This window comes from Vanellus vanellus, assembly GCF_965231255.1.
Source record: "Vanellus vanellus genome assembly, chromosome: 11".
Classification (NCBI taxonomy): domain Eukaryota; kingdom Metazoa; phylum Chordata; class Aves; order Charadriiformes; family Charadriidae; genus Vanellus; species Vanellus vanellus.
In genome coordinates this window covers 2680276-2703521 of record NC_138916.1, presented here as the reverse complement: position 1 = coordinate 2703521, position 23246 = coordinate 2680276, and the positions used below count along the sequence as shown (strand labels likewise).

Sequence of the window (23246 nt, the reverse complement as noted above, 5' to 3'; positions counted from 1 at the left end):
GCAAAGGTTGGTCAAGTATGACTGCTACTGCCTGTTGTCTCAGGATGATGACTTAGCTGCTGAAGCATGGGCAATAGATGGGCTAAAGCCATACTGTTTGCAGCATTTGCCGTTCTGTAGGTGCAGGGGCCATGACTTCGTGACTGCTAGTTCTACAGGGCTGAGGGAAAGGGACTGTGGCTCCTGGAAATGTTAACAGTGAAGATGTGGGGATGCTTGTGTAAGGTGTGTGAGATGCTTGATGCCTTCAGAGATCAGAAATTGGTCTGCAACATGACATAAAACGTGGGTGGTGGAAAAATGGGTGCCCCACACTGGCTTGGCTAGGACTGTAGGAGCCACAGCGTAGACATGGGTGAGGCAAAGGAGCAAGCAGATTCACTCCCTTGGTGTTTACATGTCAGGCAGCGCCCATGGTTGGATCCTTCCTCCTGCCTTGTACAGGCAGCAGAATGCAAATGCTCCTTGCCTTCATCAGTAGCTGGCTCCCCTTGGGGCTGTGGCTCCTCACACATTGGCAAGCCAACTGCATAGCCAGGAATAGAGACACCAGTGGCCACATTGTCTCATCTCTCTCTCTGTTGGCTGCAGGAGGTGAACAGGTTCCTGCTTTATTAGAGAGGTGAGCCCAGACAGGCTGGCGCCAGCAGGGAGCAGTCTCTTCTGGGGCTGTGAATGTGCTACTTTTTCTGTGTCCGCTTCGCTGTCACTTCTGTTGCTTTGCCCTTCTTGTTGCAGTGTGAATCAGGCCTGTGTTGCATAATGTAACTGAATATGGCCAGGGTAACGCTATCACCTGTCTTTGTCCATGTGCTTATCTCCTAACCAAGCATTAACACTCTTCAGAGGTTCCAGCTCTTTGCCACAGCTCACAAACAGCAACAGTACGCTTCGCTTCTGTTTACTACTTGTAAGCTTACTGAAAAATTTCCATCAACATTAGTGACGCTCAGAGAGCTGTTTGCAGAGAGGTCATCAACCGTCCACCTGATTGTGATTACATCCCTCCAAGGAGGTGTCCAGTAAACTACAGGGCTCCCAGCATCGCTGGTCACTGGTGCTGAGGCTGCTGAATCTCTCTGAATGGAGTTCACAAAAGTATTGCTTGTCTATTTGACAAGCCACAAACCAGGCTTTCTGTACAATGACCTTCTAAGTTGCCATGGTGCATGTATCTGCACAGCTATATCCATAATGTTAACACCTTCCTAGGAACAGAAAGAAGACTGATGAATGTACAGATTATGTGCTGAGATGAATGTCTCTGTAGCAGAGGTATTTTTTCACATACCTTGTAATAGCTGTGTGTGATGACAGTGCATTTACTTTATAAGGTTTTGTGGCAAGGACTTGCTAGCATATAATACCCACAGGATAGTAAATGTACCTTGGGCTGTTCCATGAACTCCGGCTAATCAGGACAATCATGAAACTTATACTGTTTTTTTTTCCCTATCCCATGATGTAATTGCTGAGGTGCATCTTGTGTTAGTTGCAGTGGGAGAGCACAGGGTGTCCAAAAGAAGCCGTTGACTTCAGCTGGCTTCTCACGGTGGTTTATTGCATCTCTCAAATGAGACCATTTGTAGTTTCCTCAGCTCCCTGAAAAAAGCCCTGTGTTACACTGAGAACTTGCTGTCTGGACATTATCATCTTAATTTTCTGCCCGTCCCATCTCTTCAGGTAATGACCAGAGATCTTGACCATTTCCTAAATTGTTGGGGAGTGATTTTCCCCACTCTAAGATCTTCCTGCTGGCAACCTTGCTCAGGCTGTCTTTTACCATTTCTCTGTTAAAGTCCATTTCCCGGTGGAGTAATCATTTGCTTCAGTTCCTTCTCCCACATGTGGGTCATTTTGATAATATCCCAATGCATCATTGCAGTTTATCCCAGGTTACCAGTCTGTCAGACTGTCTGGCTTCCTTTCTGGAAAGTTTTGCTGGAAAGAGTACATGGAATCTGTAAAAAACCCTCGCCAAAGTCAGTTAATGTTGGGTGACTAAATTTGGGCTTTTTAAAAAAAAAAAAATTAAAGCGTGCCCAGCACTTCCAAGCCATCAAAGAATTAAATTGTATGTTTAACATGTAAACATGGACTTTTGGGTCTAATGTTAGATATCCTTTTCTAAAATGTGTTCATCCCAGAGAATGTCTTGTCCCACTGCTAAAGCTTTGTCTGTCTATCTGTCTCTTTAGAATGACTCCTGGGGGAAGCAGTATTCCTATGCGCTGTTCAAGGCAATGAGTCACATGCTCTGCATTGGGTATGGGCAGCAGGCACCCGTTGGCATGTCAGATGTGTGGCTCACTATGCTGAGCATGATTGTCGGTGCCACCTGCTATGCCATGTTCATCGGCCATGCCACAGCCCTAATCCAGTCTCTGGACTCCTCACGGCGTCAGTACCAGGAGAAGGTAAGGACTGGGTTTTGCAACCCTTATGTGACCCAGGGGTGGTTTATGCACGGTCTGGAGGAAGCCAGGGCTGTCACTGACCCGTGTGAGAGGCCAAAGGTACAGTGTCTTTGTCACACGGCTGTTTATTGGTAATTCATACCCATCCGTTCACTCAAACAGACGCTCAGGAGGAAATACTTGCAAGATCAGACGAATAATAGTAGGGCAAGTGGGTGATTTTTGTTGTCTCTGACTGTCTTTTTAGATCAACATTATCAATGTCACTGGTATCTAAAATTGTAAGTCACTTTTTCCTTTCCAAGATCTTGTTTCAAATCCCGAGTGAATGTTCCAGAATGTGCAGCTTTTGTTTAGCAAGTACTTTCTTTAAAAGTATCCAGATTATATTCACTTCAGTGCTCATGAGTGAAACTACGTAACAAACCCCAAAGCACAGATCAAAGCTCAGGAGCTCTGAACAGGTTCCCCAGGTAGCTATTGAATTAATTGCACAGTTGTTGGATTGCATAATGTAGGGCACAGACAGAAATGTCACAACTACTCAAGTTACCACTGCTGTAACAGTAACTGGTCGTGGTGGGTTTAAGGCAATGCTGTGAATTTGGAAGATGGTAGGGGGCAAACTGGGCCAGTCTCTGTGATTCAGCCGATGAAGGGTAACTCATGGGAGTGCATCAGTTCCTTCCCTGTTTCCAAGCCTTCAGTATATTGCTGTCCGCACAGTGACATTTTGTTATCTAAAGCAAAGGGGGTGCTGGTGCAATGATACTTTTCCCTCGAGGACATAGACAGGCAAAATTTCTGTTGCCAACTTCTGGTTGAACCGGTAGGCTTGCACCTCCACAGAACAGGAGAGTTAATTGAAGAGTGACTGTGTATAACGAAGAGCAGGCGCCTGTGTGGCGCAGAGGTGAGGAAGGGACTTCACTGCAAAGACAGTAGGTTAATTTCAGGCATCAACAAAAGCAACTGCCCTCAATTACTAGGGCTGAGAATGCCATAGTCAAGGAGGTATTAGGGTCAGGGTCTTATGGATACATTTGATCTGAAGATTAAGAAGAAGAAGAATTAGATGCTAGCCCTATTCTGACCCTGCCAGGTGCAGTTAGATTAGGTGTAAGGGTAGCTGTTTTCAAGTGGGTAAAGTATGACTAGCATGCACAAGGCTTAAGAAAGGTGAATTTTAAGTTGCTACATGCGAGGAGGTGGGAGAAAAGATTTATTAGATGGCCTAGGAACACGTTTGAGACATGGGGGCTCCAACGCTGGACCACAGAAAGACCTTGCAGTAGCGCAGAGAGTGAAAGCAAAGAAGACCAGAGGCTGAATCCTGCTTTGAGGATAGGGAAGATCTCAAATGCAGCTAGAGCTAACAGAGAGAAAAAGCCTAGGAGAAGTGGGGAGGACTAGGAGCACTGGGCTTTGTTTAGAGTTTTACCACTGTGTTACAAATTGGCTGGACTAATTCTAATTGAGAGTAAGGTGTGCCAAAGAGAAGGACACTGCAGCACTAGGAATGCAAGCTGATCAAATCTGTGTATGCAGAGTATTTATTCAAATGTGTTTGAAGTAGCATAGAAGTCAAGGACTGATTTGCAAATCCAACCACCTGGTCAACCTAGCCGCAGCCAAATTTACACCTGCAGGACTGGGCACTATGATTTTTTCCCCAGCCAGATCTGAAGACAAGAGCAGAATTTGACCCTGGAAGTTGGATTCTGGTCAATGCTCAGGGAAATCAGTCACTGGTAAGCCAGCAAGAACTGTGGCTGAGGTGGCAGAAGAAGTGTGAGATGTTAAAGCCTGATTAGAATTGGAGATGTGAACAAGAGGTTTAATAGAACCAGGAGAAAAGCTATGTGACAAAAGCAGCGGGTAGAGGATTTAACAAAGGGTGTATTTCATGTGTAGCGGTTAAAGCAGGTTCATTTCCCAAGGTATTCTCCTAGGAATAAAGCCTCAGGGATTGAGTATGTTCGTTTTCCTCTTGCAAATGGGACAAATGATGGCCTTAAAACAAATATGTATTTACTTTCTGCATTCCTTAGCACTTGAATAGCCATGATTAAAATGAGGCTGCTTTGTGATTTGCAGCCCTGCAACTCAATTTAGTTCAGTCCTCATGGGACAATGTGTCTGTTGAAGCATATTATAAGCAAAGAATCTCAACAAGTTTGCAGGTTGATTGGTAAAACCAGGCAGCAGTTTAGAAACTTCTGCTGAGTACACCTTCAGGCTGCAAACAGGGCTCTGCCTCTCACCTCAGCAGGGGCTCAGGCTACAGAGATTTTAGCAGCTGTTCTGGGAGTAGCCAAAGAATGGGGAGACAGTGGGGAGAGGGAGGAACAGCAGAAATAACATGGTAACAGGACAGGTGGTTAAAGCTGGTAACTGTACTCACAGGCTTTGCTTTGTGTAACCTTCAGGACAAGGTTCAGGAGTGAGTTTGTGATGAAGTTTCATATTGTCTAGATCTCTGCCAAACCAACTTGTTCTTCCCTTGTACAAACAGGGCTTTTGAGAAGAGGAATAAAAGCCAAGATGTGTTGTCTGTTGGCTTCAGTAGCAGTCTTGTCTCACTCTGGGTTGGATTCATTGAACATTTGGACACTTAATCCCTGTCCTGTCTAAGTGTCCTCCTGTAGCATCTGACATCATGCTATGCTAATTTCTGCAAGGCCGGGAAGTGGTATAGGATTGATGGGGTGGTAGGAAGCATGGAGAATTTGGAGAGGGAAGTTTCACCCTCCAAGACAGCATAGTGCCGAGGTTTCTGAGTACGAGTGGAGAGTCCCATGTGGTGTCGAGCACTCACACCAGCTCGGGCACTGGAACTGGCACAGCCATCATGTAGGTCTGGCTCTGTGCCTCCCTTAAAAAGCTCTGAATCAGAATAGCTCTTTAGATCTGGCACTCTGAAGTGACTGTTTTATTTCCAGTCCTAGAGGCAAAGTTAGAAGGGACTTGTCTGTCCCATCTTGCATCGCAGAGGGTGTTATGCCCTAAATCACATGGTCACAGTGCAGGATCAGGAGCTGACTCTTGTCTCTTAACCTCAGTCTGGTGTCTAACTCCGAAATATCTTTGCACCCAAGACTGGTGTCTATTTCCTACGTGTGAGAGAATATTACTACAAGTCCATCCTGAAGGATTCTGATGGAAAAATTTCCCAAAGGCGTGTTGTGCAGTTCCATGTTATAACTGAATTGATCTCAGAGCTCTGACCAAAGAGGGGAAGCTTCACATACCTATTCTCACCCAGTGCTCCCTGCCACTATTCTCAGCTGCACCGCTTCACTCTTGTGCACCACCTTTCATACTTCTCAGACCTTTACTGAGCTGATTTCTTTCTTCTGAGTTAGTTTTCTGCCAGATTAGTGGGTTGAATGAGCTTACTGTAGAGTCCAGTGAGTGCCAAAGCTGGTGCAAGGTGCTGGTGGAGGAGCTCCATAAGCAAGAGCAGAGGCGCAAAGCCCTTTTCAGCTATTCTTGGATCAGCTCAAGCCTTAACATGTAAGTTCATCATTGGCTGTGAAATCACCCCACAACCTGCAGTAACTGTGGCTCACAAGAGAGAGTGTTTCCTGCCCAGGAGCTGAATAGACTGATATGCAAGTTATTTTCATGCTTTTTGCAGGTTCCCCTATTAATTTCTTTCTCTAATCCCAAAGCTCAGCTGGATTAATATTTATGTCAAGTCACCACACGCACACACACTCATCCTCCCCAGCAGACTCCGTAACCTTGAGGCTTTTGGGAGTGGTGATTATGCTGCTTACTGCAGCCACGCTCCTTGGAACAAAGCAGAAAGAGACTCTGGGCTTCGCTCTCCCATCCCAGCAGGATGCAAACAGTGATGGGCATCCTGCAGAGAGGCTCAACTCTCCTGTGTTATCTTCTCAGGTACATATGGAAGAATGACTGATGAGAGGTAGGAATTGCTGCTGTCAGCATTGCAGAGCCCAGTAAAGCCGTAATCTCTCCTTCCAGAGCCGCATCTCTCCTCAAGATCTGTCTGCTACACTGGCATTCTCTCAAGCTCTTTGCTCTCCTGCTCCTCCTCCCCCTGAACAATGCCTCTTGTTCTTAAAATATATATATTGAAGCTGGGTACATACTTGCATATTCTGAAGAAGCACCAGCTGCAGCACAGTTGCAAGGGGGCAAGCAGGTAACACTAAAGAGAGCATCACTTCATAAATCCTACCGAAGCACTAATGACATCGCCTCTCAGTTCCTGAAACAGCCCTACTAAACCATCAGCACAGTCCTTCTTGCCACAGTTTCATCCCGTGGTCTGGCTATCCAAGCAAAAAAGCACTTTACTGTCCAACTCTCAACATTTCGGGCCTTGTCATCAGCCTGAAGGTGAGAGGAGCCCTCAGCCTGACCCTTCATGGCTGCTCCTGTGGTTTTATGTTGGTTTACTATGCAGTTTGGTGTTCTGAAGTGCCTCCAAATGAATGCGTGCAGGGAATTTGGTGCAGAGATCCTAGCTGTGGTCCTGGATACAGTATGATCACATTAGCCTGGCAACATGCCCTTGCTGATTAGCCCCCCTCCAGCTCTCCTTTAAGCAGAGCTAATTAACCCAAGCGCAGCACTGTACCGAAGCTGTGTTAATTCTTGTGGCTTCAGGGTTGGCTTAGCCAGTGCTACCTTGGGGACGACGCAGCGCGGATATATTAAGATAACTAGTGTCAGCCACTCTGTTAGCGTGGAGTTGGGCAAAGGCTGCCATTATTCCCACATCTACTCTGCCACAAACCTGTCGGATGGGAGATTTCATGTTCATTAGCACTCTGGACAGGATTTGAAGTGCCATTCCCAAGATGATTGGTCACCAATGTCTGTAGGTTCTCAGGTAGCATTCCAAGATTCTTAGAGTCCAAAGAGGTTATGTAGAAGTCCCCTCCTGAGCTAACATCTCAATTCTGGATGTCAGGAAAGCTGCAAAGCTCCCTTACTTTTCTGGTAATGTGTTTGAAGGAGAGGGTAGAGAGTGTGCAGCACTCCAGAAATTAAAGCTGTCTGGAAAACTTAATCAAATGCAAAATTTAATCAAATTTCCTAATTGGAAAAAGTTTGGAGTGCCTTGCTTTATCCTGTTATGACTGCAATAGTTGTGTATTACCTCAGTCTGTTAAGAGATAGCCTGAGAACTATTATGTCCCATGTTACTGTCAATCAAAGCATTTGGGGTTGATAACAAGGCTAAAAAATGATGTTCTTTAATGGTTGTGTCTAGAAGCAAGGGCCTCTGATGTGCACTGGGCTGGGTGTCTCAGCAATGCCTCTAGGTAGTTTCTTCTGTAATCAGGACTGGGTTTTCTGGCTGGTTTGCAGTTCAGAGTCAGCAAGTGAAAGGAACAAGGTTAGATGCAGCTTCAGTTTACAGGAGGAGTCCAACTTCCCCCCTGACGTATTAAAGAATGGCTGGAATAGTACATGGGGGACCCAACCCCACCTTCTCTGCATCCCCACCCACATGTGACAGTAGTTCCAAGGAGGCTGCCAGAAAATTGCAACCTGATGTAGGTTTGCCCGCCTTTGAGTGGGAATTCGGACCAGATGATCCCCCAGAGGTCCCTTCCAACGTATATCATTCTTTGACTCTTATTTAAAGTCCCTAAATGCTTTCAGGCAGTGAGCAGCCAAGACTTGGTGAGAATGGCTGGCTCAGGATTGTGCATCCAGCGCTGCAAGGTGGCTGTCCTTTTACAGATACCACATCCATCTCAATTTTAGAAGAATGTTTGTAAGAAACAGGTAACCGAGTGGTATAAATAATGATTTGTTCAGTTCAGCCTAACCAAAAAATCAGAAGTTTGTGTCAATTGTTTTAAAGTTATTTAATCCTTTTCATGAAAGAATCCTGGGTCAGTTATAAAATGCAAATGTTTGTTGAATGAAAACCTAATATTTTCTTTTAAAAACATCTTGCAGTGCTAATTGCCTTCCCTTTATAGTCTTAACTAATCTGGGGTCGAGTAGTTTTTGTTCTTGAAAGAATATTTCATTGGTGAACTTCTTATTCCTTGAAACTGTTTACCCATGTGCTACAGAGAAGCCCCATTTTGAAGCTGTAAAAAACGTCTTCTAGATATTTATGCGGTGTGATCAGTCGGCACTTACAGCAGACAGTGCCCAGGTGTGTGTGTGTCCATCTTATGGGTGGCAGAGCCTGTGTGGAGCCTATGACTGCCACGAAATGCAGAGGTACATGCAGTACCCACTCCATGCTCACGCGAACAATGGAAGGAAAGAGCAGCATTGCGGTGTCTTTGTAGCACATCTTTACAGAAGGAAAAATGAAACTGCCATGTAGATTGCCTTCTGTCAGCAGGTTTACGTTGGGGATTCGTCTTGGTTTGCTGTGATTATAGCTAGGATTTTGATATCTTATTTCTGAGAGTGGAAGCTGGACAGATAGTTCTGTTCTTTGAGCAATGTCGGTGACAGCCTGGTCTGAGCAGTATGTTTGTGCACGCACGAGCACTGCGTGTGTTGTCACGGGAAGGAAAGTGGTGTTGCCTCAGCAGTTCTTCGTATCCCAGTGTGGGATTTCAAACTTCATTATCAGTTTTGAAATTCATTTTGGCACTTGAACTGTAAATAAATAAATAAATACATCATAATGCGAAGAGCTAAGCCTCCCTGCTGAGCCGTCTCTCCTGGCAAAAGGCTGCTCCCAGCAATACTGATTTCAAATTGCACAGACTCACTGTTCCCTTTTCCCCATCTCCAGCCTTTGTCTGGTGGCAGATTTTAGCACATCTTGCTCATTCTACTCTTCTGATGAAAGTAATGTTGATCTCTCTTTCCCCATCACGCCTCCAAATATGTGGAGCCAGAGACATGACCCGACATCTCCAAAGTATCCTGTGAAATGAGTTTCACAGTGCTTAATGAGTAATAAAGGATTCATTGACCAGGTCCAAAAGTTCCTTCTGCTGGACTATTGACTTATACTAGGATGGGTCCTCTCAAACCCGGTAAGTCATTCTCCTCAGGTGCTTTTCCCAGGCTGGAGCTAGTCATGGAAAACAAGCTATTTCTGTAGCCATGATGTACAAGTTTGTACATAGTATATTCACCATTGTACCACCTTGCCATGATGCACAGGATCAGACCTTATGGCTGAGCACCTGCAAGAGCAGACAAACGGGGCATTGCCCACAATATTTAATGCAGAGATTTGTCCCAAATTTCTTGGATCTGCTCTCCTAGGACCTCCTGAAGTTAGCAGACATTTCCGTTGCTTGCAGCAAAGCCAGGCCATGTCCTCTGGGTGTGTGACTGCAAGCTCAGCGCTGTGTGCTAACGGCACCATCCCCCGTGGTGGGGTTCCCTGGCTTGTGCTGTGGCCACTGCAGCAATGCAGCTGATGGGAGGAAACAAACAACAGTTTCATCGGGCTCATAATTGACCCTACTCAGTCTGTTGACATCCCACAGCCCAGAAATGGGATTGTCTGAAGCATAATCCTTGCTTGAATAGGTACTGATTAACAGCAAAGGGAGGCAGCTACAGCACCTGATCAGTACAGCCACCCTCAATGTAATGAATGTTGAATAGAAAGTGGAAAAAAAGCTCCAAGAATTTTCTGCTAGTGTCTGTGGTCTTTGGAACACAGAAAGAGATAAAGAGCCTGATTAGAGGTAAGATAGTTTCTGAAGGTATCACTGTGGTAAGGGTAAAAGTGTTCCATGTATTTCAGCATGTAACATGCAACACTTAAAAATCATCTTCCAGTAGCAAATTGAGCTAGTGCCATGATACCAAAATTAACCCAGTCTTTGGAAGAACTCAGAACCAGGACATTATGTAAAGCTTTTTGCAGAATGTAGGTATCGAATACCTTCCAAAGCTGAAGAGTAGATGGACGTGGGTTTAAATTTACTTTATTAATCAGAAAGCAAAAGTAGCCCTGATAATCTTTGGTACTGTGCTGGATATGGTCTGAGATGTTCTGGTATTGAAATAACCACCAATTTCTAAACAACCTGCTACAAGCTGCCTGTACCACACTCTGATCTCCCACCATACCATTCCCCTCATGCAGGCAGCCCAGCTGTCTCCCCACTTGGAGTTTCCCCTGGTTTCCTCCGTGAAGGCATCCAGCTCCTGCTTCAGCCTCATCTGTAAGCCCATCCTCTTACTGCCTAGGGGCTGGAGGGTATGGGAAGGACAGCATATGCCTGAATACAGCTCCTCTCAATCACTTTCCCATTGCTATGGAGAAGCCAGCCCCGTGCACATTTAATTTTATGAACTTCTATATTCTTGTTGGAAAACAGCAGGACAGTGCTCATAAGCATGAGTATGCATGTAGAGCCAACTGCGTTCATAAGTGTTGGCAGACTCAGCATAAACTGAGATAGCCTGCACCAGTTACAGTTCTCAGCAAAATTTCAGGAAGAGAAAAGAGCAACATTATATAAGCTAGGATTCATGCTAAATATGATCAAGTATGGAGCTCTGCAAAAGGAAACCAACAAAGGTTGCACCAGCAGGGTCATCATGATTTTACTGAGTTACAAAAACTCACTTTTCTTCCCTTAAATCACTCACTCCTGGAGTCATTTGACTCCAGGAGAATGTGTGTCTTGATCATTTTGATTAAGATGTGTATCTGGTCATAGAACAAACCCTGAGGATGGGAATATGAATGGCTTAAAAGACAAAAAAATGGGAGTCAGAAAAAAAAGGAACTCTTATCTCAGGCTGAGAGAGTTGTGGTTGTTCAGCCTGGAGAAGAGAAGACTCCAGGGAGGACCTTACAGCCGCTTCCAGTATCTGAAGGGCGCCTGCAAGAAAGCAGGAGAGGGACTTTTTACAAGGACATGTAGTGATAGGACAAGGGGTAATGGCTTCAAACTGGAAGAGGATAGATTTAGAATAGATATTAGGAAGAAATTCTTCACTGTGAGGGTGGTGAGACACTGGAACAAGTTGCCCAGAGAAGCTGTAGATGCCCTGTCCCTGGAAGTGTTCAAGGCCAGGTTGGACGGGTCTAGTGGGAAGTGTCCCTGCCCATGGCAAGGGGTTAGAACTAGATGATCTTCAAGGTCCCTTCCAACCTAAACCGTTCTATGATTCTATGATTTATTTGGTTTGGATGATTACTAAATGCTGGGGAGCTGCACTGTTCTACTTCTAATCATAGGTCAGAGAAAATAAAACAAGATGCAACTGGGTCCCATCAAGACACTCCATGTGGTGAATCTCATGACTTGATCTTTACCCCATGAACACCTAATCCACTTGAGAGAGTCACAGCATTGTACATGGTGGCTGCTCATGTATATCTTACTCCAGTCTCACAGAATATATACTACCAGCATTTGAAATACTGTCAGAGCCTCATAATTTTTCACTTAAATGAAAATGCATTACTCTGCTTGATCGTCCTTTGTCTTACACAAGTGCATCTCTGTTGACTTCATTGGAGTCCAGATGTGGAGACTGTAGCCAAGATTAAACTCTGTCCCACAGTGATTGCAGCCTGTTTCTGGAAGGATGCAAGCAGTACGTACAGCTCAGTGTAGGAAATGGATATTTATCCTTGGATAGAAGGAGACAAGCATCCCAAGTGCCTTCATTACAGTAGGTTATGTGTGTGAGCCCACGTTGGCAGGCATACTGTGAAAGTGTGTGTGTTTGAATTAACTGAGATGCAAAAATGGAAATCAAGGTTTCTCTGAAGCTCTGAAGGGTGATGTGTGTGGACCAAAAGAGGACTCAAAGAGGTATCAACGCCAGGGTTGGGCTGGGAGCAGCCCTTCTCGGGTGCAGGATCTTTTTTTTATATTCAGAAGTAGGGCAAGGAAATAGTCCAGCCTTTTCAGGCAGGGATTTATTACCGCCAGAGAGAGGAGGGTTCGTGATAGAGATTGAGGGCATGGAAGGAGTTAAAAATATTTAGTTCCCTTTGGATTGTGAATGATCTGAGCTTTAGTAGAAGGGGAGGGGAGTCGTGAGACAACTAGGGAAAGTGGCCAGTTCTAGAAGGAAAAATCCTCAGCTAAATGGTTCCCTTTTGATATATTAATACCTCCTTCAAGGGCTTATTTGAGGAAAAACAGACTTAAGAAAATGAGTTAGGATTTAAATGGACTCGATTGTCTTCAGAGAGATTTAAATAATTCCTAAATGAGTCTTTTTAGTTGAACTCAGAGAGGCCACTAATCTCTGCGCGTTCCTCTGAGCACAGGTCAGACTGAGGACATGGAGGCAAGTAAGAAGACTGAACAGACAAGTGCAAGGGAGAAAGGAGGCAAAAGGGGGCTGTCAGGTTAGCCTGGCCACATCTGAAAGGCACTCAAAGGGATGCCAACTCAAGGGGGCATGAAGAGGCTTGAGAGAGTGCCAGATCTGGACGCTATCAAGGCCTCCATTAAAAAAAGGAAGACCTGTAAATTCAGGGTTATCAGGCAACGTCTAATCCCCATGCACTCTGCTGTTGATGTTCACCACACGATTACCCTTACCCCTTGGCTTTGTCCCATCACTGAGTGGTGCTGGTGACCTCAGGAGTGATCTCGTTTAGAGCTTATCACTGAGAAGAGACACGTTCATCCCACTATACTTTGAAAGACCCTCCCTCAGGCAGTTTTTTAGTGGCCTTTTGGTTAGTCGCTATTGGTGCTTGACGCTGCAAGAGTGGTGGCCTTCAGTCTGGCTGAGCAGCTCCAAGGAAAGGAGGAAAACCTCACATGAATCTTCAGTTCATCCAATGTAAAGAGAAGGGGCTGGTGTTTTCATTTCTGAGTACCTCTGCAGGACTCCATCTCTGCACAAGGGAGAGTTAAGAGCCCACAAAACTCTCCAGCTGGCATGGGTGAGAGGAGGTAGCACCAGCAAAGACAGGAGAGCCAAAATGTGTACCTCTTGTTAACTGTGACAGAGAATTATGGTTTCTTATTTTACAATTTTCATTTATAACCGTGTTTTTAATTTTTAATCGGAAGCAGAACCTTTTTCTTTCTGGTGAAGTAAATTTGTCCTGCTTTTACTCTGAGCCTTATCTAGGGACAGTGATTGTAGGAGAATCTGACAAGCCCTAGGGACTTTGCAGAGCAGTAATTTATTGCTCTTTGTTACAAAGCCATAAATCCATGTACAGTAGTGAATAAGCAAAGAGTCTGAGTCACCCCATCCAACTGGTGGTTGTGAATCTGAGAAGCTGGGGGTATTTTTCCTGAGAAGCAAAGGTCAGATGAAGATTGATTGCAAGTGCTTATGGTGGAGAGAAGAGGGGTAGCGGGCAGGTGGCTGGCAGCAGGTGATGAGAGGCATCTTGTGACAATGGTCAATGTTCCAATTCAAGACATTGGGCAAAAACTGAGAGTATAAGGTGATATTTTTGGCAAATTATTTATTCAGCAAAAATACAGCATTAAAACAAGCGGAACTGCTTGTGGATTTAGGATAAATTTAATAAACCTGAGTCAGCCAAAGCTAGTGCCTAATGATTTCCCTTTCTATAATGAGCATCCTGCATGTCCTGTGTCCGATTTGCCAGGTCCCGCGGATGTCTCAAATGCTGCAGTGCATCTCCAGTGGTAAGAGACATCTATGTTTAGGCATCTGAGCCAAGCCCTTAAATTTTCTGCATTCAAGAGCATCACCTGCAAAGTCCTCAGACCAGTGAGTCGTCCACATGTGAGATGTTGGTTTCTGCTCCCTTTATCTTCCTCATTCACAAGCTGCAGACTCTGTGCAGCGCCCAGCATAGCGCTGTCTGACACAACGCCCTGCCAGTCTCTACAGAACTTTGGCAATCCAAATAATAAAGTGCAGCGTTCATTGCCAATTCTCTGCCAGGCTCCCTGTGGGGAGGTGGTGACTTGCTTGACTTTGATCATGCTGTAGTGATCATGAATATTTACAGCCAGCTCCTCTGCTGCTAGCTACAGACAAAAAGCTCTGGAAATGCCAGGAAACCCCGAGTGTCCCCTCTGCCACCTTGGCTTCTTAGAGTAATTCCTTCTCCTCTCTGGTGCAGATCAAGTTGTTAGCATGCAAGGCAGTGCCAGCACAGACTGTACTGAGAGCAGAGTGACACTGGTGTGTGCAAGGGAGGTCTGTAATGAGCAGAAGTTTGGTAATTAGGCACTTCAGCACAAGCTGCAGTAAAGGGACATTCAGGGACAGATTTATCAGGGGGAAGAGGGGAACGAGGGATGGCAAAGGGAGAGCACAATCCTTTTGTCAGCATTATTTAGTGTGGTACATGCTCAGGATCGTATTCTGTAATGCGTACCAGTGGGAGGGAGCATGACCATTGCAATGTACACACCTTGTCCCTGCAGCACCTTCAGGGCAAGTGGACCCATTGACAGTCCTGTGCCCTTGAGGAGGTGTCATTTGCTCATAGAAAGCACCATTCACCCCCAAATAGTGCTCTGGAATCAGTCCGTGTGCCCTTGTATTCCCCTCTAAATGACATGGTGGAAATGCAAATTGTTAGGTAATAATATGGACAGGTTATATAGCACAAGTGCATTGGGCAATAGGGACCTGGCAAAAGGCGAAGAAGATCTGGACCTGTGCAGCCCTAGGTGGGAAAGCAAAGGTGCCGTCATAGCTGGGTAGACGAGAACACAGAGGAGAGGAAAGGCAAGCCACGGCTACTGCAGCTTCAGTCAAATAACTGACAGATTTCTGCCTCTGTGTGTCCTTCAGTTTCTCTGTGACTGTGAACATCCAAGGCAGGCCTGTGTTCTGCTGTTTTGTACAGCCCCTGGTACAGTGGGTTCCTGTGCTTGGCTGAGGCCTCGAGGTGCTGCACATCACTTACTGGTCTAGAGCCAAGCTGCCAGGTCATACACCCTGGCCACCATTCTGCTGCGTGCCATGGGAAAACCTTCTGTTGAGGGCACATTGTACTTCGTACCCTCATTCTGCACAGGGTTTGGACAGTCTTTGCTCAGCATTATTTGCTGAGAGAAGATTCCCAGCTGAGCACTTCTCACTCATCTCTGCTCCCAGCTTTTGCCGCATGTGTAAGGGGGGACAGGCGCCTGGGCTGCTCAGCAGCCAGGGAATGGGGAGTTGTCTCCACAGAGTAACTCGCTGAGGATAAGTTTAAAGGCTAAGACATGGGACAGCCATTTGGGGAATATAACAAAGGTGTCTGCAGACTTCCCATGTGTTCAGACAGTTGCTCTCTCCTGCACCAGATATATCTGCCTGGGCCTGGCTTGACATGAAGGATGCAGGTATGGGTACAGTCTACCATGTGCTTGTCCATGAGTAGGTGCCATTTGTTGCATGTCTTGGTAACTCCTTCTCTTCCTCTCTCCCCTGTGCAGTACAAACAAGTGGAGCAGTATATGTCCTTCCACAAGCTCCCTGCAGACATGCGGCAGCGCATCCATGATTACTATGAGCACCGCTACCAGGGGAAGATGTTTGATGAAGAGAGCATCCTGGGAGAGCTGAGTGAGCCCCTCCGGGAGGTAAGGAGGGGGCAGTGAATGGGCAATGCATGTTCCTGTCATCTTTGACAGCTGTGGAGTTCCCGGTGTGCAGCGTCCTGTCCCAGTGCTTTGCAGAGGACACCATCAGTTGATGGGAGTGGTGGGAGGCCAGCTTTCCCATTAGCACTGGCTGTGTCTGTGCTCTAGTGTCATGCCCAGCAGAGACAGCATATCCATGTGTCTGAGCAGCCATAAAGACCCCATTTTGCTTGAGGCTCTACCTGCTTTTCTGTTGTGCCTAACTGTCTAGGAGAGTAAGGCCGAGAAGAACATGGTCCACCGCTTGGCTACATCTCTGTTGGAGGCAGTTTCATTCAGAAGGAGTGAATGCCCTACCCACTGGTGTATGTCTGGTATCCCCTTGCCTTGGTCACAGCAGGAGTCACTGCTGTAGAGAGAGAAGCCCAGGCCTTTGGCATTTGCAGGACTCTTGCCTGAGTTTGTTAATTGCTGCAGCACAAGTGATATCTGACATAAAGGCAGTGGGGGCTGCAATATGCAGGCCCTGCCACCCACTCATCATGTGAACAGGTACATCTTGGCACCTTCTGAGGCCATGGCAATGTCTGGCAACATCCTCCCTATTCCCAAAGAACCCCTGTAGGAGAGTACTCTGGAAAATGCCTTCCTATTACCTCACTCTTCTGGAAGACCCCTTCCCTCCTCATGCTCACATGCATCCCTGCCTGGTACAGTGTCTCAGTAAGCTCCCGTCTTGTGCTCCCTAATATTAACCTGTATCTCATGTATTTATATAAACCTCTCTGCGGTGTGCTGGCCTCATCTGTGCCCCATCCATCAGCTGTACCAGCCTATGGAGTTAGAGGAAAGGAGGAGCCTCCTGGCAGGGGCCCACACTCGAGAGGATTCTCTACAGAAACCCCCTCCCCGAGCTGAAGCCTAGAAATGCAGGTTCTCCCTAGCACATGCCTCTAATATGTTACCCACAAGCACCAGAAATGGTCTTCTGTCTTTCCCTGAGTCATGTATCTCCATAAGAGAGAGAAGAGCTGAGGATCTGCCAGCCACATATTAAAACTAGTTCTGCCAGAGTCTAAAAGGGTTGAAAAGAACCCTGAAAAGAACCCCAGTGAGGAGGAGACAGATGCTTCCCCAGCCCTCTTTCTTCCCACTCCAGTCATCCAGATCCTGCTTCCCTGCTTGGCTGGGGAGCGTTGTGCTGAGGTGATTTACTCAATATCACTTTCTGCCGCTTTCTGAATCTGAGCTGACATGGCATAGAGCAGCTCTTGTGCAGTGGAAAGTGCTGTCATACCCTCCAAGTGACACCAAGCCACAGGAGGAGGCACAGTCCCTGTCTGCTGTATGACAGCTGAACAGCTGAATTGGGTTTTCTTCATCTGAGGTTGACGATCCCGCCCATGCCCCAGTGACTGGTGGGCACCTCTCCCTCCCCTCTCTTGACAGTGTCCCCAGCTGCTCAGGATAATTCTTTTTCTAAGCACCTTGGCACATCTTTGCTGTTTAATACCTCATTGACAAGGAAGGGCAACAGAAAACGTAGGGCTGCCAAGGTGAGTTATTACATTTTCCCAGAGAGGAGCCCTGGGCTTTTTCATCCAGCATTTCACCAGTGCTGTGCACCTCTCACAGTCCAAGGTTTCCTACAGAAAGGAGTATATTGTGTGTATTTGGGAGGTTGGGAGGTATCATCCCTGCTTAAAAAGAAAGCATATGAATGAAAGCAGTGAAGCATGTGTCAAGCTGTCAGCTTCAGCTTGCACTGCTACATGCTCAAAGCATCCAGAGCCCATTCCAGCCTGCACTGGGGGAGCCACACTAAGGGAAAAGCATTTTTTTCCCCACTTTCTAAGGTACAGGTCAAGTGTGGAATCTTCATAGGTTATTAGAAGTTGACTAAATATATGTGTGTGTCTTTTCTGCTCCCTGTCCCATCTTTTCTCCTCCCTCCCTCTCTCTCTTTCTCTCCCTCTCTTTTGCATCACATCATGGTCAGGAAATCATAAACTTCAACTGCCGGAAGCTGGTTGCCTCCATGCCCCTCTTTGCCAATGCAGATCCCAACTTTGTGACATCCATGTTGACCAAGTTGCGGTTCGAGGTGTTTCAGCCAGGGGACTACATCATCCGGGAGGGCACCATTGGCAAGAAGATGTACTTCATCCAGCACGGGGTGGTGAGCGTCCTCACCAAAGGCAACAAGGAGACCAAGCTGGCAGATGGCTCTTACTTTGGAGGTGCGTGTTAATTAATCAATCACCCTTATACAGCATTACCCACTGCTACTGCTCATATGTTCCTTAACTTGTCCTGGACGCACAGGCATGGCAGCATGTAGAACTGATACCCCAGGCACCTCCTCCTCCACCCTCTGTCTCTGTTCATCCCACCTGTCTTGCAGCTTCCCATATAGGAAATTGTGCAATGGGAGGTGACTGGGACTCAGGGGGAGTGCAGGAATCTAAACAATAAATAATAACAAAACAGAGAAGGGAAACTTAGTTCTTGTAGGTTCATTTCTTTTTGCCCCAAGCAAACTGACAGATCTGTGAAGCTGAGAACCTAAAGAAAAAAAATGAAGCATTCTCAATTCTCCAAGCACATTTATATGTTGCCTAGCCCTACTGTCGGGCATCTATCATAGGAGGTACTGTATAAACACGGAGGAAAAAACATAGTCTATCATCTCCCCAGCCTGTGGCTCAGCAAAATGTCGTGAAGGTCAGCAGGCAGGCGTAATGTATCAGCAGCAGAGCTCTGGAACAATGAAACTAGCATGACTGTAAGAGAAGATTTAGGATATTGCTCTTATGAGTAACACAGAGACACCCCCTCCTAGCTGAGCCTTGTAGAGGCCACGCTGACAGCCCAAGACAGACAGGTCATAGAATCATAGAATGGTTAGAGTTGGAAGGGACCTTAAAGATCATCTCGTTCCAATGCCCCTGCCATGGGCAGGGACACCTCCCACTAGACCAGGTTGCTCAAAGCCCCATCCAACCTGACCTTAAACACCTCCAGGGATGGGGCCTCCACAACTTCCCTGGACAATTTGTTCCAGTGCCTCACCACCCTTATAGTGAAATATTTCTTCCTAATATCTATTCTAAATCTACCCTCTTCCATCTACCCTCTTCCAGTTTGAAACCATTGCCCCTCATCCTATTGCTACATGCCCTTGTAAAAAGTCCCGCTCCAGCTTTCTTGTAGGTGCCCTTCAGATACTGGAAAGTTGCTGTAAGGTCTCCCTGGAGTCTTCTTTTCTCCAGGCTGAACAATCCCAACTCTTTCAGCCTGTCCTCAGAGGAGAGGTGCTCCAGCCCTCTCTGGTAGATACATATTTCAATACAAGCACGTTTCAGTGCACCACAATTAGTGGCCTACTGAGAGGTGGCAGAATGAAACCTGCCTTTCCTTCCCTTCTGTAAGGCCTTTTCTCTATTAAAAAATCCTACATTTCCTACACACTTCTTAGCCTCTTAGTTCCTGTGAAACAACCTGTCTGCACCTACCTGAAGTACAAGGATTTTGTACCTCCCTAGCAAGCTGGGTCAGTTTGCTGGGATTTGGAGTTACAGTCAGGATAACCTGACTCTGACAGATTTGATTAAAATTGCCCATGACATTCAGTGTGTTTTAGATACCATACACACAACTCCTCACACACGTTCAAAGCTGGCACTGCCTCATAAGCATGATTTTCTTAGGACAGCAGCGTAATAATGCACTTATAACCTTGTAGTGCTGCTATACCAGTGCTTTGGGGTAGACCCAAAATGGATCCTGAGAGTCGTGCTGGTGGATTGACACCCAACGTACAGCAGAGAGAAGAGTGGTGTCAGTCTTTATGTCACACCGTCTGTCTTTAAGTGCCTGTCTTAGCTGCCCATACTCTGTGTAATCAGTGGAAAAGCAGGACTCAGGAGCTCTCCGCTGAGTATTCAAGGAGCGTCTGTGCCCAAGTCAGGCATTTATGTTGGAGTCCAGGGGTTTCTATTCTGTAACCAGCTGAGCATCGTCCTGTGAGTAGCAGACTGCAGTGTAAATACGCCAAGACTTAGTAGGTGCCATGAACTTGACTTTCCCTGACAATCTGTAAGCTGGTGGCACATCTACAAAAAAATGAAAACTTTGAAAAGACAAACGTTCCGGGTATAGGGATCAAAATTACTACCAGGCACCAAGGCCCTAGGTCAGCACAGAGCCTTTACTACAAATCTAGAGAGACAATTAGCTTCAGTGAGAGCACGGCTTGACCTTCTGCTCCCAGTGCCCATGAGGAGCTGGAGAAAGACAGCTTCTCCACTCTGAATGCACAAATGGTATCTTTGATAATCCACCATAACAAAACTTGACTGGTTAATTAGATCAGCAGAATCCCTGAGGTGCAATTGTATGTAGCAGCTGACACAAGTGAGCCCCCTGGTATTTTTAAATGCTACTGCATATGCAGAATATTACCACTGCTCATGTTTTCAGTGGGAATGCAGGTAGAGTCCAGCTAGCAAGGAGCCTGGGTGGCAGGCAGGACCGCCCGTGAGTGACAGTGCCAGGTCTTGTATTGCAGGGGTGATAGTGTCTATCCGCGTGTTCTCAGGCTGGGTCTTTCATTCCAGAAATTTGCCTGCTGACCCGTGGCCGGCGCACAGCCAGCGTGCGAGCTGATACCTACTGCCGGCTCTACTCTCTCTCGGTAGACAACTTCAACGAGGTGCTGGAAGAGTATCCCATGATGCGGCGAGCTTTTGAAACTGTGGCGCTTGACAGGCTGGACAGAATTGGTAAGTAGAAGGTGTGAGGGTCTCCTTCCCAGTACCTGCTACCCTGGCACCCCATCTCCAGGCTTGGTCCTTAGTTCCTTTGCTGAGTTGTGAACTGAGGTCCCAGCCTGTCTCTCCTTGCCTGACTTCAGCTACTACAAGGAACCCCATTCACAATCAATTAAATCCACATCCTTCTCTCTCTTTCACACGTACACATTTCTGCCCACTCCTGCTTCCATTTGTTTCCCTTTCTGAGAGTTCTTTTTGAAGAACCAAGATTGGCAATCGGAGGCCATCAGGGCCATGCTGGTGAATTCACTAGATCTTAAATTTTAGCTCAGAATATGTAAATACCCACAGCCTCCCAGGTTCAAGAGAAAACAGACTAGGCTGCGAGCCCAAAGTCCTGCAAGAAAACCCCAGTATTTCAGCAAAATGTTCTGTGGCAGAAATCATCTCTCAGCATGGGGACTTGGGTGTTTGTTAGAGTGTGACCTGGTTTTGCAGGGGTGCTGGCTAGGATATGACTGTATGGGTTATTTGTATTAAACTTTTATAAGACAAAAACTAGCAACCACGTCGATGAGGAAGAATACTCTTCATGCATAATGAAATCCAGACCATAATGCTCCTTTTTGGGTCAAGTGTTTTCCTGGTCATAGTTGACAAGCAACTGGAGAAGCAGGAATTGCTGTAGGGAAAGCCTCAGGTGCTTTCTGATCCTAGAGAGACTCTCGTGCAAAGTTGTCAGCAAAACACAACCACAAAGAACCTGCCCAGCTGTCCATTAGAGTCCAACTATAAATATATTCAGTAGAAATAGCCACCTAATTGAACAAAGACATGAAACAATCGATAAAAATCTAACCTTCCATAGCCCAAATTAAAGACAATTAACCAAGGAGTATTATTGAATTGGTATAGCTCATAGTGCCCCATCCCAGGATGCTCTCCTGTCCTGTGGGAGACATAACCTGTGCTGCAAACATCCTTGTCTAACTAGAGACGACCAGGATAACATTCCTTAGTCGCAGCCGGAGACGTTTAACACAGAGAGATTAAGTGACATATACAAGGTCATGCAAGAAGTCTTTGCAGAGCTGAGTCCCAGTCTAACTTCTTTAGCTTCTTATTATACATCTCTTTAAACTGCATGCATTTTCATTGCTTTTCAGAATCAAAAAGGTCAGTGCAGGTCTGAATGCACTGCAGAAGGCAAGGAGGATGAGGGTGAAGGGGGGTAGGGAATAAGCTGGCATCCCAGCAAGGGGTGCGGTGCCTCTGGGGCTTTTCATGCCAGGAACATTGTATTCTGTGCATCTCATTACCTGCTGCAAATCAGAAAGTGTGACCCCAGAGGAAAAGGTTATGAGCTAAATATGTAGAGTTTGGCAAAGCCCATGCTAATGAGGCCCTAGTGTAAGTGGCAATAGTCCCATCACTTGGGTTATTTAAATTAGACTGAGCAAACCGCTAACAAAATGTAACGTCAGGCACAAGCAGGGATGGGCCAGCTTGACATTATCGCAAATTCTTTGGCTTTAGAAGGTCAGTGCCACTCAGCTTCCCAGCCTGATGTTCTCTGGGACTGTGTATACAAGTGGGCAGGGTGTCCTTTTGCTCTGTGTGCCGCTGCACACGTAAATAAAATTCATGGAAAATTCTGAACCCGCATAAAGAACCTCGCATGAATTCTTCCCCTTGGAGAAATTCCCTTCCACGTGCAGCTGCGAAATGTCAACATAAGGTCAGAAAGTGACACAGAGCAACTGGAATAACAGGCCCTTTGGTGCAGAGCTCCGGCATTGTCCTTCCCTCCTTTTGCCATTCTGCTGACCTGAGGCAGCATCAGTCCCTGTGCCATATAAAACGCAGAGACCTTCAGAGTTGTACACTGAAAATCCTAGTGCTGCCCCTGTTTCCCTGGCAATCAGACTTGAGAGCTGCCTGTGCTCTCAACTTTCCATCCTCTCCTATTGCAAAATAGCATCTTCATAGCACCTTCCAACCCCGTGGTGCCCAACACTCTCTGGCTGGAATTTCCCAAAAGAGCCTAAGGGAGTTATGTGCACCCTACTGAAATTGGCAGATCCCATGGAAATCCCTGTCTTTATAGATAAGGCATTTTTTCACCTTCCCCTGAAACGTGCGTCATCCATAAAGAGCAACTCAGTAGCTGTGTAGCATGTGACTTTATAGGGAAGTCAAGATTACTGCATTCTGCTGAGACTCTTCCTGAAAGTAGAGACATTATTCTAGAGTACTGAAGTTAAGGAACAGCAGTTCATAGAAGGCAGGTATGAAGAGAAGCAGGACCACATGTTTGGTTCCTGTTGTGTTCAGTTCAGGATCTGTACACAAGATGGAAGCAAAGGGAGCCTCTTTCCAAGTCAGTGGTGCATTCACTAACAACCTTCTACCAGGATGACAACATGTCCTTGAGAAGCCCATGCCTCGCTGAGTACATGAAATGATTCAGAGGGCTCTATCACTGTTCTGGTACCAGGATAAGATCCATCCAGGATTGCCCCTGTGGAGTGAGGAATGAAGAGAGCAGGGAGAAAAATCTCAGTCCCTCCAATCACTGTGACTGG

General features: G+C 46.3%; 1 protein-coding gene across 1 annotated transcript in view; it reads left to right on the top strand.

Annotated features, from left to right (window-relative positions):
• Positions 1-23246, top strand: part of HCN4 (hyperpolarization activated cyclic nucleotide gated potassium channel 4) — a gene marked incomplete at both ends in the record, with an annotated part of 105126 nt that overhangs the window by 69649 nt on the left and 12231 nt on the right. Inside the window, 4 exons of the mRNA XM_082488723.1 lie at positions 2199-2417; positions 15740-15886; positions 17886-18126; positions 20506-20670. Coding sequence (XP_082344849.1) covers positions 2199-2417; positions 15740-15886; positions 17886-18126; positions 20506-20670 — 772 coding nt within the window. The remainder of the gene's footprint in view (positions 1-2198; positions 2418-15739; positions 15887-17885; positions 18127-20505; positions 20671-23246) is intronic.